This window comes from Poecilia mexicana, unplaced genomic scaffold, assembly GCF_051168715.1.
Source record: "Poecilia mexicana isolate PSO_F unplaced genomic scaffold, ASM5116871v1 scaffold_11, whole genome shotgun sequence".
NCBI lineage: Eukaryota > Metazoa > Chordata > Actinopteri > Cyprinodontiformes > Poeciliidae > Poecilia > Poecilia mexicana.
Window position 1 is genome coordinate 17,219,967 of NW_028263380.1, and position 19,696 is coordinate 17,239,662.

Consider the following 19,696-nt stretch of genomic DNA (forward strand, 5'->3'; position numbering starts at 1 on the left):
GAACCTGCCTCAGGTTGGGTATTTCTCCCTCTTCATCCAGTGCAGGATAAGTTCGCTGTCGGACTAAGATGGATGACTGGTGAGCTTAGTTTCAACACTTGCAGATACTCTCTCTTCACTTCTGTTTAAAAAAAAAAAAAAAAAAAACGATAAACAAAAAACACTTTCAAGCATTTCCACACGGAGAAACTGAATTTTTAACTTTTTGCTCTGGAAAACCAGCAGCCACATTCCCCTGCTTCAAAATGGAAATAACAGTTTGGAAAAACCAGATGCACTATTTCTGCTTTGAGAGTATTAAAACAGAAAAGTGTTAATCAAATGCTCAAAATTGGTTATTATCAGGTGCGAGCTCCTCTGTGGGAGGTGGAGGTTTATTGGATTTAAACAAGCAATGCCAAGACGACAAAACATCAGCAATTAGCTTAAAGTAGCAACAGTTGCTGCCCATCAGTCTGTGAGTGGGATTTGAAAGGCTTTTCCAAATAATCTGAAATTCATATTTCTACTTTAGCAAAGATTAACCACAAGTGGAAAACGGCAATTTTTCCAGGAAACATAAAATCTTACCAAGTATTTTTTGTTTAGTTTCTCATGCAAAACTCTCAAATAAAACAAAACTAACTTACAAATAACTCGTCAGCACAACATAGGAGCTTGTTTTAAGTAAATAATTACTTAATGTTGATGAAAAAGTTCTGGTTATAAGTGGAAAGAAACATTTTATGGGAAAACATCTTGTTCCATGATTTCACTTAAATATAATAATTTTTAAGGAATTTTTGACTTAAAACAAGCTCATGCTCATGTAATGTGCTGACAAGTTATTAGTAAGTTAGTTTTGTCATAATAAATGAAAAATTGACAAGCATATTTGATGTGTGTGATTTTGTTAATGGCACCCAACAAAATGTAATGTTTGTTCAGTTGTTGACTGGATGGTGTTTTCTTTATAATTTTGCGTTTTTATTATGTAAAGAACCTTAAAGGTAAGGTAATTTTATTTATGTAGCACATTTTCAGCAGCAAGGTTTTACAAAGTGCCTTACATGAAGTAGAGGAAATACAAACAGAACAACAATACCAAAATAGTAAAAGTACAAAACTACATATTGGTTCCCCAAGTTTAATAATAATAATAATAATTAGTCCATAATTTACAAACTAGTAGAGGTTTCTCTGGAATCTTGTTCTGATAAAACTAAATGTTGGTTCCAGTTGTCCTGAGTTGAGTTCTGGATTCGTACAATATAAATATATCCGTTGGTTTGCCATGTTTGATTAAACCACCTTGCTGATGAAATGTGCTTGACTTGACCTACAGCGGCCCAGTCAAAGTCCAGACGTCAAATCAATTAAAATGCTGCAGCTGGATCTTGAGAAAGCTGTGCAGACACTGTTCTCTGCAAACCTAAAAACACTGGTTTAAAAGGAGGCCTGCACTAATATTGTTTTTTAACTTAAAGTGACACACAGGCAGCTAAGAAAAATCAAAATCACACATTTTCAAGAACAAAATGGCTGCTCACCAAACTTGTTAGCAACTGTAGTGGTGGAAATAATTTCAATACTTTATAGATCATTACTGCAGCACAATACTAAATGTGTCATTAAGTTTTAATTTTTCAGAAATGACCAGAAAAGCTTCAGTGCTCTGTCAGACGTCCTTGAACGCATCTCCATCTGAACGTCTGTAATGCGTTATCCGCGTTGTAACAATTAATATTTTGACATAGGAGGGATTTCCTCTGAACGAGGCAGTCCAGACCTGTTTACTGCTGTACGGCAAGTTATTTTAACCATTTCATTGAAACTCCACTCTCTACTTTATAATCTGTGCCTTTCTGCACAGAGGTGGCAGCCTCATGCTGAGGGTCTGTTTTTGCTGACAGGTTCTGGTGCACCATATAATGAGGGTGGAGTAATAATCCCAAAAAGTAAGCAGCTTCAATGATTTCTAACCAATTAGAGTGGTCATAAATCCAGCCAGAATACCAGCAACTTTTTTAATGGCTACAAAAGGAAAAATGTTTGTCTATGTGGATCATTTTGTCGCTCTGTATTCAGTCAAAGTTACGTATCCAATTTCTGTTTTTAAATTTTAAAAACATGACAGCAATCATGGCAAAGATGAGTGTGTGTTAAGTTTTTTAATATTTAATTTTGTGGTTGAAAGTTATAAAATCTGATACATGCAGACGTTTATTTGCTACTGATTGTCTTTAGGAACAGGTAACAGTGTAAAAAACCAGGCTCAGAATATTGGCCCCAAACTGTCACAGTCAAAACCGTAAAAAAAACAAACAAAAAAAAGTTCATTTTAAACACAAAGACATGCAGGAAGCTGCAACTGAAGGATATAAGTTATCATGCAAGGAAACGTTCATACATAAAACATACAGGTCTCTTTTTGGTTGAGAAGTAAAACTGACCCGAATATGTTGCAGCAATGTGCTGTCGCTGCAATTATAACAAACACACAGGACAGTCAAACTTTTAAAAACATGCCATTAATCTTTAGAAACCAACACAGATAAAAGACAACATGTCTGAAGGAATCATAAACACAGCAGAGTGATAAAATAATAAAAGTCAGGTTTTTCACAGGTGAGATTTCTTTAATCTCTCTTCCTTTTCTTAAAATTTTTTATTTGTGGTCGTCTCAAGATGGAAGGCCGTCCTCCTCGTCGGAGCTCAACACGGATGATGTCAGAGCCGTGCGATGAGTCTGCTGCGACTTTCGCCTTAGAGAAGAAAAGCAGTGGAAACATCAATCAGCACTCGGCAGACATGTTTAAAAGCTTTGCGATGCGGCCGAGACATACTTCAGGTCGTTCTCCAGCGCTGCAACTTTGGCCTGGAGAGCCTCCTGGAGCTCCTGCTGCTCCTCCAGGTCTCTGAGGACTTTACGGCGGACTCCCTCCAAGCGCTCCACCTCTCCCTCGCTCTCGTCCAGCTGACGCTTCAGGGCCTTAACACGGAGGGTCAGCTGGGAGGCGACAGAGGAAGAGGAAGGGGGTTAGAGGGGAACAGAGGAGGTTAAAGGTGAAGACGTGGGTGGTTGGGAAGACATAAATGACAGGTAGGCTACAGATGATGTGGCAGAAATATGGAAGAACACCACAGGTCAAGGGTCATTCTAGTGACTGAGGGAGGTTGGGGTTGGGTAAGGAGGAGAGCACATACAATTAGTCTTTAAAAAGTAAAGAAACTATTATTTATTATACTTCGTTTAAACTCTATTAATAAGAGTCGATGCTTCTTGGAGTCTTAGGAATATTTTGGGACTTTGGATCCTTCATACCCACAATTCTGGGATCTGACCCTCCAAAAAATCCCTAAACCTAACAAGAACAATGAAAGTTGCCCATTTAAATAAATAAAAAAATATATGCAGCAGATGAATAATATTTGACATTCGTGTTTTGAACAATAAATTGTCGAATAATGGTTTACTAGGTTAAAATGTGTTCCATTCGGTTAACGTCTGATCTCGTTTAGACCTTTTGTCAATGTTGTAGTTTGGCCGCCATCCAACAGAGGGCGCTGCTGGCCATCCTTAACCGGATAGTCAGTTGATACACGAGTAAAGATGGCGGAGGGAACGAAGAACGGGAAAGAAAAACGGCCCAGAGTCCAGATAAAGGATGCAAAATTACTTTTATTTGATTCTGTTTTGAAATATAAATACTCAACAAAAATAATTACAAAAGAATAATAAGAAGAAGGCTGATTTGCTACGAAGGCGACGTTGTGATGACTAAAAAGCGGAGGGCACAGCGCAGAAAAATTAGAGATGATGCCAAAAGCAAGGACAAATGTGACAGATAAATTTTATTTAATCACTTTTAAAACACGGTTTTATATACATCCATTCAAGGTAACACAGGAAAGCAACGCAATATTGAAACGAAATAGTTAGACTTAATGTAATTTGCATTGAAACCAGAGTATTTACCTGATCCCTCTGCTCGATATGCTGGCTTCTCTCCTGGTCCAATGTGGCGTTCAGCTCCTTCAGTTTCCTCTCCGCTCGTCTCTGGGACGCCTGGATGCTCGTCTTCTCCCTATAAGTAGGGAATTGATTGGCAAATAAGGGATTTGTTTAGTAATTTATTGGTGCATTACATTGACAGCAGGTGTGGGACTCCATGAGGAGCCCATGAGCTAAAAGAAACCCAAAACTATTTAAGAGATTTGAACTAATTACAAAAAGTATATTGGGTTTTCTGATTCTTTACTAAAGAGCAAACTTTTTTGATTAGAATATTTCTTTGGACAGCTGTTTGTAGTTTCTCTGTTAGTAGCATTACTGAAAATGACTTAATTTTTTTAGCATAACTTAAAAATAAATATTTCTCTGCTTCAATATTTCAAATCATAAAACAAATGTTGAGATAACCTGAGTGAATACAAACGACCATTTTCATATTGGAGGACATGCAGTTATCAAAAACAACTGAAAATGTCATTTTCAGCTGCATTTCTGAATCCATGCAGCAGAAAATCAGAGAGAGAAAGAAAAACCCTTAACTTTTTAAAATCCCCGTTTTTGGTGCATTGGCGAAGACTTGGTAATCAAAGATTTTAAAAACAATGATGTAGGAGCCTAGAAATTACAACAGTGGAGATATTTTCATTTGTCTTCAAAGACAAGATTTTAAACTTCTTTAATCTTTAAACTAAGCTCAAGAAGCTATGACTGACAGGAAATGCTGAAAAAAAAATCCTCTAATGTTTTTACTGTAAACTTTATCGCCCTCTACTGGATTATCCTTACAGACCATTAAATATTTATCCAATTCAGACATGCATGCATATAAAATGATGATTACAACCTAAACGCAGAAATGAAGAATGAATTTAGATGTTAAAATCCCCTTTTTATTATTTCCTGCACTCTTCATACATTCAACCAGTTAACTGCTTATTTATCCAGTCACTTCTTAATTTTCACTTTTGTCTTTAATAGTTGTCTATTCTAATAGTTTCCCTTAATTGTATGTTGCATTTTTTTCTACCAACTCACTCTACTTATAAGTGTCGTCAAAGTTTCAGCAAATCCATTCTGATTGTTTCAGCACAAAATCAACAATTTCCAAGAGTTGATATAAAGTTGTGCAAACTGAATGAAGTCAGCTGACGTTTGAAGATGAGAAGTATTATTTTGTCACGTACCGTTCTTCACTGCGGAGTCTCTCCTCCAGCTCCTGGATCTTGTTCTCCAGCAGCGTGATTCCAGCTGTGGGTCGGCTCTGACCCTCCATGTCAGCCAGGCGGGACTTGAGCTCCTTTACCTGTGAGAAAGGGAAGAAGAAGAAGAAGAAGAAGAAGAAGAAGATTAATAAGCAGACCTCCTTGAAGAAGCTGCTGAGGGGACCTGGGCGTACCTGTCTTTCCAGGGCGCTCTTGTCCATCTCCAGGTCATGTCGCTCTGAGCGCTCCTGCATCAGCTCCGAGCGAAGCTGGTCCACCTGAGTGGAGGGAAACAGAGACAACCAGTGGCTGGTGTTAGTGGACGGTTCAGGCCTTTACGCCTCCTGGCTATTTGTGTATTCAAATGTCGTGCTGCACCTGATCTCTGCTCCTGGTTATGCGATCGTTCAGCAGCTCCACTCCGCTCTTCTCCTCATCCAGCTCGATCTCCAGCGTCTTGATTTTATCCTGTGAACAACTTCACACTTCAGGGACAGACTATGCTTCATCCCACACCAGAGGTGGAGACTGGAGACACATGACTTGGACTGGAGTCATTAATATTAAGACTTTACACCCAACTTTCACTTTTACACCAATGACTTGGGACTTCAATTGGACTTGAATCTATGTTTACTTGAAAAGACTTTATATTTTACCCAAACTCTAAAGCTTAAAACAAATATTATTTTTAAAGTGGGCCTCTATTAATTAATTTCACTCATTCCCTATTAACAGACAGAGACCGTCCCTCTGTTTTTCCGCACTCCGTATCTATGTGTGGATAAGCTGCAGCACAACAAATCAAGTTAACGAGATTTAAAAAACAAAACAAAACAAAGAAAAACACTCAGAGCAGATGAGCTCCCGTGAGTAATTTCTTCTGGGTACATGAGTTATGACGTATCCACCTAAAAACCGAGTACAACATGCAAAACCTGCAAGAAGAGGATCTCGGATGGAGATGCAACAGCTTCCAACTTTGTTACACATTTTAAGTTGCACAAAGAACGGTAAGCGGTACTTTTCTTTTGCTAAGAGATAGCAGACATTAGCTGACTTCGTGTTAGCAAGTGTACTTCAGGCTACGTTGATGCTACTGCTTATTTACATTTAACAAATAATTGCAACATTGTTAAAAAAAAAAGAAAAAAGTCAAAAGGACTTGAAATTCCAAGTTTCAGACTCAGGAGTTGAGGACAAAGACTTGAGACTTGCAAAACCCTGACTTGGTCCCACCTCTGTCTCACACACCCTATTATTTTAGAGGTGAACACCATTTGTCCCACAATCCTGATTTACTCCCATCTAACTTTAGACTCCACCTGTCACGACCTTTGACCGCAGCGGTCTCACCTCCAGGCCCCGGATCTCCCGGCCTCGGTCCGAGTGGGAGCTCTTCTCAGATTCCAGCTCATTCTCCAAGTGTTTCAGCCGGTTGTTCAGGAGATCTCTCTCCAGCTGAGCGCTGTCTCTCTCCTCGCTGCAGGTCAGCAGCTCCTTCTTAAGACGAGAAACCTGGAAAAGCAAAACAAAGTCTTGTCATTTGTGAAATCTTGCAGGATTCTTATATTCTATGATCTAAGAAAAACTGTCTTTCTTTTATTTGGATTCCTATTAGTTGCAGTTCCCTGGGGTCCACACATTCAACATAATTATAGGCAAATCACAAAAATTCAAAATAAAAATAACTACAAAATAGAAGTGAAAGACATCCTGCAAAAGGACATTCACTTCAGTATATAAAGAATATATGCACAGTGTGTTTTTTTTTTTTTAAATTTCTGCTGAAACATGTTCCTGACCTCTTCCTGCTGGGCCTTCAGGTTATTCTGAGCCCTTTGAAGCTCAGCCAGCCGGTCTTTGCTGTTTCGCTGCGCCTCCAGCAGGTCTTTCCTCGATCGCTCCCTGAATTCATCCAGCTGCGTCTGCAGGGTGGCCACCGACTGACGAGAATCTCCCATCATCAACTCCATCTGAGAGCAGGAGGAGAAATTAAGGCACTGATGGCTAAAAACACTTAGAGGTGACTTATTGTGCTTCTTTGAACAGGTTTGGATAGGTGTTACATTTTTTTTCGCACAAAATCGTTCTTGGATAATGAGATTTTAGTCTCATCAGTTCTGCGAATTTAGATCTCCTTTCAGAATGAGATGTTTTGGGGCCTCTTGCCACTTCAAAATCCAAATAATGCCTCCCTACTCAACATTTACTCTCACACATGAAAATGGCTGCAAACAGATGCGCAATTATACAACTGTACATCTTTGAAAAGCAGAAGTGGAACCTCCTGCACAACCAGCAAGAATTCTGCAAGTGGTTTCTGGATGGTAAATCAACAACAAAAGACTTGTCTTTTCCAGCAGCCATTGTACAGCACATACAGAGGTAAAACTAGCCGAGAAACATGCTGGAGCTCCACTTGGGACCTCATGGTAATGGCACAGTGGCCGTCGATTGTGACTTAACAATGGGGAGGTTTTTGAAATGGTTCATTTTCCAGACACCAAAACAAACTTTAACTTATTGCCAAAAAATAGCTGGGTGTTTATTTATTTATTTTTTTTTAAGCGCTTGGATTGTTTTTAGAAGAAGTAGAAACCCAAATGGAAGATTAAAATTGAGCAAAATGTGAACTTTTCAGTTCCCTTTAACCAACACATGCTGACCTCCTTGCTAATCTTCTCAAGAGATCGGTCCAGCAGCCGTTTCTGCTCCTCCAGGTCGCTTTTGCCCCGTCGTAGCGCCTCCCTCTCCAGGTCTCGTTCCTCCAGCCGCCGGGTGAGGTCGTCCCGCTCTTTGCTCAGCCGGGTGGCGCCTCTCTTGGCCTCCTCCAGCTGAGACTTCAGGGAGCGGTTCTCGTCTTCCAGGGCTTCCAGCTCCTCCTCGGCATCCGAGCTGCGCGGCACGCTGGACTGAAGCCTTGATTGCTAGACAAGAAAACAAAACACTTGAGGCAGATGGATTTACAGATGGCGTTTTAGGAAATAAAAACATGTATTTATTACACTTTAAAAAAAAATATGCACACTAAAGTTACAGCTAAATCAATAGCTGCGTTTGTAATCATGGCAATTTAAAAAAAAAATATTTTTCAATAAAAAGTTTTTGCGCTAGGATGATGAATTAAGGTATAATGGTTTAAAACTAAGTGGAAACACTTTGTTTTGCATAACACGAGTCATGCGATCAACAACTGGATGTTACTACTGGCGGAAAAGTAGCAACTTTTCCGCCATGTTTTTCTTATTTAATGGAAACACTGCAATTGCAAAAATTTTTTTTTTACATTAGTGGAATATCAACAAAGTTTTCTGCACATTTGTAATGTGTAGCTACTTACGACTGCAAGTGATACTTTACAAAGTTAGTCACACCCTTTTTAGTTGTTTACTTGTTCTCGCAAAAACACTAATTTAATGTATTTCGTTGTGTTTTTTTTTTGTGGTAGACCAACAAAAAGTGCAAAGTGGAAGGAAACTGATTCAGATGACACCAAAATTTAACTTTCCATTCAATCTGCTAAATGCAGTAGCATGTAGCAGATCCAAACTAACTGCATCAATCTGAACTCCCTATTTTTACCAAGAAACATGGCAGAGGGAGCATCATGCTGTGGTAATGCACAATCCAGAAAGAAAACCTATAACACACTGAAAAAGACTCGAGACTGGAATGAAGGTTCACCTTCCAGGCGGAAAAATCTAAACATCCAGCCAGAGATTCGATTAAATGGTTTAGATGAAGGCATGTGTGGCTATTGGAATGGACCAGTCAAAGTCCAGACCCAAATCAAATTTAGAATATGTGGCAATTCTTGAAAATGTCGGTTTCAAAATGGCCTCCATTCAGTCTATTTTGCAAAGAGGAATGAGTAAAAAAAACCAACCTTTGGTCTCTTGATGTACTGAGTTGTGGCAGCCATAAATCATTTTCCTTCCACTTTACAAATACAAGCTACTTTGTGTTGGTCCATTGCGTAAAATCACAATGAAATAAACCAAATGTTTTGGTTGCAATATTGAAAAATACCAAGGGGACTGAACGGTTCGGCAAGGCTCCCTATATTCCAACTTATTCTCAAACAACAGGATTAAGGCATGCTGAACAAATGCAACGTGACGCTTTTGTAGTAAACACGGACAATAACACGCATCTTATGCAAATTCCTCGCAGAAGGATTATTTTCTCAGCTCAGTTTTCTCCGGATAGGATCTACTTCACTTTTCTGGGATGAAAATAGAGCCCATGTAGGAGGACGTCCTTTTGTTTCCTGTAGTGTTTGTGTTTACATAATTCTGCATGCATGTCTTATTGTTTCGTGGTTGTGAAGTACCATGCGGGCCAGCCTGTCTTTGAGGCGAATGTTTTCCTGCTGCAGCTCCTCGTTGGTGCCGCCGTCCACCACAGTCTTCCCTGCTGATGCAATAGATGACTGCAGGAAAGAGTGAGAAACAAGGGTAAAGAAAATAAGACAGATGGCTTCTTGTGCATGTTTTCTGTAATTTTTGGCACTTCTTTCTTTTCTGTTTTGCACAGTAGATGAGAAAAATGATCTCTTTTTTTTTCCATCCTCAAAATGGGGTCATCAAGCTCATTTGTTCAGATGATGTTTCACCTCCTTCGCCGTCTCGAGGGCCTTTTCCAGCTCGGCCTTGTCTTTCAGAAATTGCTCCTTCAGCTTGCTAATCTCCGACAGAAGCTCGGCCTCCTTCTCTCCGCTTGCCTTCTTCAGGGCTTCGAGTGCCCCGGCTTTCTCCTCCGCCTCGCCCCTTTGTCTCTCCAGATCGGCGCGGGTACGCTTTAGATCGTCATGGCAACGCCGGAGCTCCTTAGGATAAGTAATCAGAGACAGATAATGTGTTTGAGTCAAGAGGAAGATGCCAAGGCGCATAGCAATGAGTTTTATGTGAGAGATTTGAACAATTATTGTTGAGCTGATGGGAGATTTGAAAAAGTTTACTTTAAAAACAACAAAAGTTCACCCACACAATCATCATTTAGCTCCATGATTGCGGTCTGAATTACCTCTTTTAAAGCGTTTGCATCGTCAGACACAGGCTCTTTGTTCTGAAGATCCTTCAGGGAGGCCTCAACTTTTTCCTTCTCCAAACGAGACTTTTTTAGTCTGCGGACAAAAAGCAACGCGTTATTTTTTTTACAACTTGCATCCCATGATGCTGTTTAAACAAACAGAATTAACTTCTATTAATCAGCCAAAACATTAAACCACTGAAATCTGAACCAAACCTGGCAGCAGGAAACGATAAGATTCAACTTCAGATATGAATTTAGAATTTTTTAATGTCTCATGATGATGTGGCTGAAAAACTTTTCACAATTTAAGCTTTTCATATCAGTTGCTATGAATAGTTATTGATTAGTTTTTTGTTTTAAATATCTTAAATACTACAAAACTAAACTAAATCTGTTTTATACACAGTTTTCACTTCATTATGTTTGTTAAAAATATTTTTAAGCAGTTATGAGGCACAGTGATAAAACCTCAAACTGCTGCTGTCGGTTACTCAACAGGTTGTTGCCAGGCAACCACAGTTGGTGGGGAACTTGAAACTGTTGTTGCTAGGTAACCAAAGAGTGAGCGAGTCAGTTGATTCCACCAACCTTGCTAAGCTAGCCATGAAAGGTTGAGCGGCTAAAGTCTTTCCTCTGCCTACATCTCCCAGAATGCCATGCGGTTCTGGACCATTTCAGTGAATATTTGATATATTTATTGTAATTGATTTATTGTCTATCTCTAGTCCCATTCTGGTGTCCACCTCCCACTCAAACATTGTGGTGGGTCGTCACTGTTCAGAAAAAAAACTAACATTTTACCGGATGTATTTTTAAAGGACAATCTGCTGTAAACATATTTGTTTCCACCAATAAAAGAAACACAGAGAACAAACCAACATGAATGTCACATGTGGGACTCACCAGAAGCTAAAGAGAAACAGATGAATGTTCAATATATTAATGTTGTGGCTGATTGAAATAAAATCAAACCTTAAACCAACGTCAGAGGAACCACATCCAATGTTTATCCTCACATTATTTTATCATAAACTAAGATGCATCACACATTTACTTTAAATCAATGAAATATTAGAAAGAATGGATTCAAATAAAATATGATTGATCATGTGTAAAAATAATTTATAAAAGTTGTGATTGAAAGCAGAATTCTTTCTAAAACACAATGATTGGGTTTTTCTACTGTTAGTAACGGTTCACTGATCTAATAATCAATACGGACTCAGCGCTCTTCACACATACCATCAACCCTAGTAAAGATGCTTAAAAAGCCCCAAAATTAAAATTTCCCACAGTAAAAGTTTTAGGTAAAGTCCAAACTTTATCTAAAATTAAGTGGAAGGAAGAAATATTATTATATTATTCATTTTGACTAAAACATGTTTTTAAATTTGTCATTTACTTTCTTAAAGTGGATCAGTGTCAACAAAAAGTTAAATATGGGGTGTTAATATGCAGAAAGACAAGCGAGCATTTCAGGAACGACATGAACTGATTGTAATGAACTGAAGCAGTTCCTTTGGGTCAGATTGAACTTTTCAGCATCAGTAGCTCCAGGTGCATTTGGTTTGAAATGAGAGGAAAAGCACCTAAAATCCACTCTAGAGTACGGCAAAGTATCTGTGATGATATGGGCCAGTGTCTCCCCAAAAGGCAACTTTTTTTTGAGTGGAAGGTAAATTCAAACTATTTGACGTACCAGAGCAGCTCAGACAGAAATGAGAAATGGGTCATGACTGAATCTTTCAGGGAAATAATGACCCACAAATCAACACACAAGTAGGTCAGCAGACACAAAAACAACCTTCCTCCACGGCCACGTCAGTTTCTAGATCTAATTCCAATAGAAAACACTCGGGTGATGAAAAGACGACTTTCGTTCTGGTTTTTATGCAAAAGAGGTACTGATTCATGCAGAACCAGTATTTATTGGTGTTTTCCTCTTACTGGACGTGAGGGCTTGTATTTTTAATTTTTTTCCCCCAGTGTGGGATAATAACACCACTTTAAGGCTTTTTACACATTTTACCCAGGTGTACCAAGTGTGGAGGGTGATTATAATCCGATGGGATTTTCAGGGGGTAAATCACAGGTTCTGATTAAAAACTAGCTAAATCTACTCAAACCAAAACAGCAGGACAGATTTTCTCTCTCACGTTCGGCTGCAGGGCTGTTCTCGGTTCCTGCCAAATTAAAAATTAAATCAGAAAGCTCAAACATAGCAAAAAAAAAAAATTATAATAATGATAATTATGATTTTAAAAGGCTTGGACGACTTAAAAAACTTGTTTTTTCTGATGTTTGAATCTGAATTTAAAATCTGGTGGTTGTTTTAAAGATTTTGTAGAAATATTCCAAGACCATAAGTGATGATTTCCGTCGGAACATTTTTACAAAACGTCCAAAAACAAAGTAAGAATCGGTCTCTTGTGCTCAGACGTTAAATATCCGTTTCCTGCCGTCATTGATCAGGATCTTATTTTGCTTCAGAGACACTGACTCCTCTCTGGTGCTGTGCAGTTTCTGCGTGGCGGCCTCCAGCTCCGTCCTCCACTGCTCCCCCTGCTCCCTGCTGCTCTCCAGCTCCTCCTCCAGCGTCAACAGGGAGGCGTTCACCTTCTCGCGCTCCTCCTCGATCTGCTCCTGCGACTGATCGCATAAAAACAAACAACATGTGCAGAAAAATCATGTCAGACTAATTGGAGGCAGTTTTTATTGGGATGCGTCGAGTTGAAGCTTTATTAGTACGCTCTACAAGAGGAATAACAAATAATAAATGAAATAAAATGTGTTGTGCTGTCATCGTAAACAGGAATCCGACTACTTTTATCCTGCTACTGCCAAGTAAATCAGCTCATCAAAAAAAAAAAAAAAAACCTCTTGCAGTCAGGCTGCAGTTTTTTCATCCTGCACTCTCGTTGCTTTTTTTTTAACATGTTACTTTTTTCAAGGATCTCAATTTTAATCTATTCCTGCACATTTTCTTCAAGTTCCCTCCGCACCCCAAACTGCAGTTCTCCAAAAATACCTCACCGACGGAAACAGACACAGTTTTAAAAGAGAAAGTTTTCCATCTCAATCAGAACTTGCAAAGTTTTCTTCCCCCTCTCTCTCTCTCTCTCTCTCTCGCTCTGACCTCAAGAGACCCACATATCTGCGGTTTGAATGCTGAGAGCGAACTGATGCATTAAACAGAATGACAGGGAAAAAGCCTGGATGCAGATGCAGCATCAAAGCCAGAGCTAATGCTCCCTTAATAAGTCATTAAACGCCTGACAGGTGAAACCCGACGGTTGTCCCTCACCGCTGCACCTGTGCACAAAGACGATCTGACGCCGCTTTACACCGACGCGCGCGTTGCTGTGATGATAACAGATCAGAAATCTGTTAATTATTAATTGCGATTGTGGCGCCGAAGCTTTTCAGACACAATTTACTATTTTTAAGCCCAAAATAGGAGCAGAAATCTTCCCACCACGCGCTAATGAATGCTAGATGCTTTTTATAGCTTTGCGTTTCGCTCACAGCCTAAAAAAAAAAAAAAAAAAAAAAAAGAGAGATCAGACACTTACCCAGAAATGCTAAAAAAGTTATAGTGAAGAACACAATCAATAAAACTGTGAATAAATACAGTTAGAATGTAATTTAGGATGATGGTGTCATCTTAATACTTATGCTCCTCTACTTGTACTAAATTAAAATCCAACATCGTCTTTCTAAAATCTAATTTTATTTGTAAAGCACATTTCAGCAACAAGGCAGCTCAAAGTGCTTTAGATTATAAAAACACAGAACAAACAGCCAACAATTTAAGTATTACATCTTGTTACACATGAATGATGAATGTTTCAACTCTAAACAGGTGAATGCTGCTTCTCCGTATTTGGTTCTGGTTCTACACACCAGGCTGTCACAGATTTTTGAAGGCTTTGCCATGCAGAGATGTCATGTACACAGATTAGGGGTTTCAGGTCAAATCCTCCAGTGTTACTCTTCCCTGCTCCAATAAACCTGGATCAAATGAATGGTTAGAGACCACGCCGAAGACTCAGCCTTTGGATTCAGGTGTGTCCAAAAGTCACAGAGCTGTGGCACTCGAGGAGTGGGGTTACAGAACCCTGCATTACGATGTTACCACTCGTCTGATTGGTTTTGTTGCAAAGTCCCTACACTGGCTCCACGTAGCTTTAAAATACTGTTGTTAGTTTATAAATCACTGAACGGCTTAGCACCACAATACATTAAATATCAGCCTTCCAGAACCTCTCAGGTCTTCTGGTTCTGGTTCTGGTCTGCTCTGCGAAACAAAGAACCAGAGCCAAACATGGAGAAGCAGCATTCAGCTCCTATGCAAATCTGGAACAAGCTTCCAGAAAACTGCAAAACAGCCGAAACACTGAGTGCCTTTAGGTCTAGAATAAACGGCCACCTATTTAGAGTTTCCTTTGAAACATAATGAAAAATTTAACGTTTGCACTTGACTAAACGCTTCAATTGTTTACGTTTTATTTTTGTGTTTTCATGATGCAAAGCATTTTGAGCTGCCTTGCTGCTGAAATGACTAATTGATTAACGCACTTCATTGAATACCTGCAGCACAGCATCTTTTGGGATTTTCAACAACTTGTAATTTGTCCGACAGTCACCTGCGTGAACTCCTCCATGGTTTTCCGGAGGTTCTTCATGTCCTGGCTGAACTGCTCCCTCAGCGCCTCCATCTCTTTGTCGTGGCACTCCACCTCCTCCTTCAGCACCCCCTTCAGCGCCGTCAGCTCTCGCTCCCGCTGGTGGAGCACCTCCTCCTGCCGCTGGTATAACACGGTGGCTTCGGCCAACTGGGCCTGCAGGTCCGTCACGTCCTGCAGAGAGAGCGGCTGCAGGTCAGCCTGTCGGAGGGAAGCGCTGCTTTGCGTTAGCCGGTGTTGCTGTGGAGCGTGCGTACCGACTGGAATGAGTCCGACTGGGGCAGGTTCTCTGAAACCCGCCTCAGTTCTTCCTGAAGATGAGCCAACTGATCTTCCTGAAGGCGCAGACGGGACTCTGCCACCTCTCTGGCCATTTGCTCTGCAGCAAGTCTAAACACAAATGGCCTTTTAGTTTGACCCACTTTGTGAGAGAAAATAATCTAAAAGCAACACAGCAGCAAATATTAACCATTTTCCGGTGATTTGACCTGTTCTTATGCAGTTTTATGAGCTTTATTGGGATTTCAGACAGAATAACAAAAGCAGAATGACAGATTATTGACTTTCTACGGTGTTTTGTAAAGAATTTGTAATTCATCAATCTGTTCAAATTTTGTCACGTTACAACCCCAAACTTCAAAAGTATTTTTTCTGAAGCGTTCATGAAACAAACCAAGACTAAATTTAATAGCCCATAACTGTAAAGTGAACGGTACGATCTGTTTTTGTTTTTTTGTTTTTTTTAACGGAGCCCCCTAGGGATACGGGGACAAAATGATTTGCATTTCCTCACAATGACCAAAGGCACCCTGGTCTTTTCTGTCACAAACGTATTTTAAATTTTAAATACATACACATTCAGAGAGCCTCTGTGAAAACGTGTTTATATATTTTTAACTCCTTGGTGCAAAAAAGCTGATTGAAAATCGATTTATTCAATGCATGTTTATGCCGGTTTGTGTAAGGCTGAGATGGAAATGCACATGAAAACGGCCCTTTAAAAAAACACAATAAAAACCGTCACATGACTTTATTGCCCCGTGAAAATAACTCAGAAATCGTCCAAATATATGTATTTTTTTCCCCCCCTTTCTTTCCTACTTGCGGAAAGTTTCTGTTTACATCTTAGAAGAAATGAAAGAGATGGAAAGCCCATGTTTCATCTGTTTTTCTTTTGCATTTTGCACATAGGTTTGTGGTGTATTTCTGTCCTAAAAAAAAGATATTAAACTCCAGATATCTCACAAATGAGACATTAACATACATGGATATAAAGTTTACAAAAACCTTATGTTATAGCAGAAAGTATGCCGGCTACCGCAAGAAAGACTTTCAGTATCAAATTACGTCGCATGAACTGATCAGTACGTTACTGCGAGAGAACGCAAAAGAAAAAATAAGAAAATCCTCCGTAGTATTTACAGAAGTTTTTTGGGGGACACAGAAACACACACAGGTTGACTCTGTTTACTAATAACGTCACTTAGGGAAGGTTCTTGATTTTATTTAGGGTTTGAAGTGAAGCGAGCCAAATATATGTAAAAACAACAACAAACAAACCAACATAAGACAGAAATTCAGTCGGTAGAGAAGTTGACAACTTCATGAATGAAAGACAATTTGTTGACAGTAATCTTCTGCCACATGTTCATGTGAAAGGCACTTAACCTCAAATCACCAATTAATATGCATGTCAAAGTATGACTACCTGAGCGTTTTTTGACTGTAGCTCCAATGTGAAACATTTTGAGTGGTTGTTGAGACGAGTTCTTATATTCTGTCTTTGTTTGCTCTGCTGCTGTTGCAAAGAAATTTCCCCGTTATGGGTCAATAAAGGATATTTCTATTCTATTCTCTAAAACTTGCTGTATGAATTCAGTCCATTTACTACTTCACTTTAACTTCATGAGGTAAATTGAAGTGGTAACTATGCACTACTGTGTGTTGGTCCAGCAGAGTAAATCCCAATAAAAGACATTAAAATTTAGAACCATAACATGAGATTTAACAAATGTGGAAAATCCTAGGCTATGTTTAAATGATCAAATTTTAAACTCTCCAAATTCTGCTGGAAAGTGTTATAAATGAATTTTATTTTTTTTACTTATTTATATACTGAACTGTGGATAAAATTACACAGGCAGAAAAGAGAATAAAATGGTTTTCTTATTGCCTGAAATGCTTGATAAATATGCAGCAATAGTAAACCCGACCGTGCCATGATGCCACCATCACCGTGCTTTTACTGCTTGTGCAAACCATCAGCCACTGTTTATAGCAGTCATTTTTTTCTTATTTGTTGTGATTACAATAGCTAAGATTAGTCTTGTTAATGTGATATTAGTAAAGTAAATGAGATTTCTGGCAGCGTTTTGGTTTCTTCTTGAACGTTTGAAACCATTTCTCTCCTCCTTTCGGAGGACTTTCAACACAACTGTTTAAACTTAAGAGTTTATTTTGGACCACGGAGGAGGACTTTTTGAAAACGGTGGCCTTACTCATCCTGCGCCTGCTCCAGTTCCTTCTTGTAACGTTCGAGTTGCTTCTGAAGATCCTCGAGTTTCTCCTTTCTGATGCTTCCGTCGGATCCTCCCGTCTGCACAAAATATTCACAGAAAACCAGAGTGAGACGGAGGAGAAGGAGCTCAAGGACAGAGAGGCGGAGAGAACGTGTCCCAACACACGGCTACTGCCGACCTCGCAAAATATGCTATACATTCTGCATTATTTTTAACTTTTAAAAATAATAATAAAAAAAAATGAAGCCTTGCTTGGATTCTTTGCCCTACTTTTTGACAGCCAAAAAAAAAAAAAGTCTTTGGGCGAGAAAGCCTTGCCAGGGTTCTGAGAACCTTAAATAAAAAAGAAAAATGTTCGACTGCGCTGACAGCAGAGCGAGAGAAGAAGCGTGTTCGCCGCCCACCTCACATGCTGCTCAGAGACGCAGCCATAAGCTCAGCCTGCCCGTAAAACCTTCGTCTTTATCCTCCTACACAGTCATTACAACAAAGCGCACACAGAGGAAGACAAGAAAAATGAAGCCAGGCTCGCAGATGTTTCCCTTCTTCTGCTTATTTAGCTTTTTTTTGGGTTTATCAGTGGCGGATTACAAAGATTCACTTTCTTCTCATCCCCTAAAGGACAGTTTGGAGATGATCCCGCTCTGGGATGCTTCAGTTTCTCGCTGAGAAGAGAGATAATTAACAGAAGATAACATAAGAGGGACGCTCGTTTGAGCAGTTTGTGTAGATTGCATCAGCTGGATTCTCATGTGATCACACAAATAATAGAAATAAAGACTCCTGCTGGGCATACAGAGCCTTATATTAAAGGATGATTCTACATCTCTTAAGCAGTTAATTAAAAACTAAAAGCAGAAAACATTTCCCTCACACTGAAAACATTTGGTTTGTTCTTCATAGTGTGAGCTTCATTTGAAGCTCACACTATGCATCTTGTATTAGCAAGGGAAATATTTTTGCTTACTTTGACTTATTATTCAGTATTTTTAAGCTTGTTGTTTAATCTTTTTGCACAAAAGTTCAAATCATACAGTTTACATCTGCAGCGCCTTTGAATTTAAAATGTTTATGTCTAGAATTGATCAAATTAAATTATATTCACAATTATAACATGAAATGTCTTTAAAATATGTTACTACAGAGTAAAAACAGGTCTGTACAGTTTTCTACAGTGAGAAATATTTTTTGTTCTCATTTTAGGTATATATATATATATATATATATATATATATATATATATATATATATATATATATATATATATATATATAAACACTTTGCAGCCATCTTTTTATATATATATATATGTGTATAGCTACATAGCTACATTTATCAGCTACCACAAGGGGGAGCCTTCCTGCATTAATGCCCCACTGTATAAATATATGAATTAATTTTATTTTCATTTTAATTCATTTCAAATGCGCTGTAACACAGACTTCTATGGGAGCTCTTTCCTGCCATCACCATCTACAGTAAATCTTAAAAAAAAAAATCTTGAATTAATCTGAGTTAGAACAACATTTAGTTTTCTTTTGGGATCAATAAAATATTTTTGAATTTGATAATTTCTTTTTAATGTTTTAATTCCTTGAACACAACTCAAATAAAGTGAGTATGATTATTTAGTTTTGAAGTCTGTTTCTACTCTCGTGGCTCAAACTCTACTTAGCTTTCAGAAAATTCCTAAAAATACTTTCCAAAATGTTCAAGCTCATTTAAATAACATTATTCGCTTGGCTTAACAGGCAGGTCCTTTGTTTGCGCTCTTTGCAAACAAACACTGATCAGCGAACGTAGCTGTGGATTACTCAACACACCAGAATCTGATTCAGGTTGAAACTGGGACACAAGCCGGGTGAGACAGCAGCCACTCTCAGTTTGACATGATTTAGCCTTTAAGGCTGAGGTCAATCAGGTGAAACATCAGAGCAGAGAAGTCGTATTTAAAGAACTAAAGCCTCGTTTCGCATTTTAAATTTACTGTTTAAAATGAGAAACAGCTCTTGTTGAGCGCTGATCTTAAAACAAGAAAACCCACCTTGAAAAACATCAGGTGAGCTTTGCACCAGCTCTGGTTTCATGTTGTTTTAATACACACAAAAGAACGGTTCATGTATAGGGGCTGAGCAGCACAGAAAGCAACCTCTGTCCTGTTTCTAATTTAACGCGATGCCGGGTTTGAAAACCCCGACTTGCTACTACTGTTGGCTTTAAAGTGGACAGTGTGGTTTATGTCACGATAAACAAGGAGGT

General features: G+C 39.0%; 1 protein-coding gene across 6 annotated transcripts in view; it reads right to left on the bottom strand.

Annotated features, from left to right (window-relative positions):
- Positions 1-2,134: 2,134 nt before the first annotated feature.
- Positions 2,135-19,696, bottom strand: part of cgnb (cingulin b) — a 28,895-nt gene continuing 11,333 nt past the window's right edge. For 3 of the 6 annotated variants that reach the window (XM_088010324.1, XM_088010327.1, XM_088010326.1), the window contains 17 exons: positions 17,417-17,514; positions 15,176-15,308; positions 14,880-15,092; positions 12,734-12,882; positions 12,390-12,416; positions 10,225-10,324; positions 9,815-10,027; positions 9,533-9,631; positions 7,866-8,126; positions 7,002-7,172; positions 6,553-6,714; positions 5,575-5,664; positions 5,391-5,474; positions 5,179-5,297; positions 3,959-4,067; positions 2,826-2,989; positions 2,135-2,744 (listed from right to left, as the gene is read on the bottom strand). In XM_088010324.1, the coding sequence (XP_087866450.1) occupies positions 2,663-2,744; positions 2,826-2,989; positions 3,959-4,067; positions 5,179-5,297; positions 5,391-5,474; positions 5,575-5,664; positions 6,553-6,714; positions 7,002-7,172; positions 7,866-8,126; positions 9,533-9,631; positions 9,815-10,027; positions 10,225-10,324; positions 12,390-12,416; positions 12,734-12,882; positions 14,880-15,092; positions 15,176-15,308; positions 17,417-17,514 (2,274 nt within the window). In that variant the 3' untranslated portion in view covers positions 2,135-2,662. The remainder of the gene's footprint in view (positions 2,745-2,825; positions 2,990-3,958; positions 4,068-5,178; positions 5,298-5,390; positions 5,475-5,574; positions 5,665-6,552; positions 6,715-7,001; positions 7,173-7,865; positions 8,127-9,532; positions 9,632-9,814; positions 10,028-10,224; positions 10,325-12,389; positions 12,417-12,733; positions 12,883-14,879; positions 15,093-15,175; positions 15,309-17,416; positions 17,515-19,696) is intronic. The other 3 variants (XM_088010325.1, XM_088010329.1, XM_088010328.1) reach the window with 1 other exon arrangement.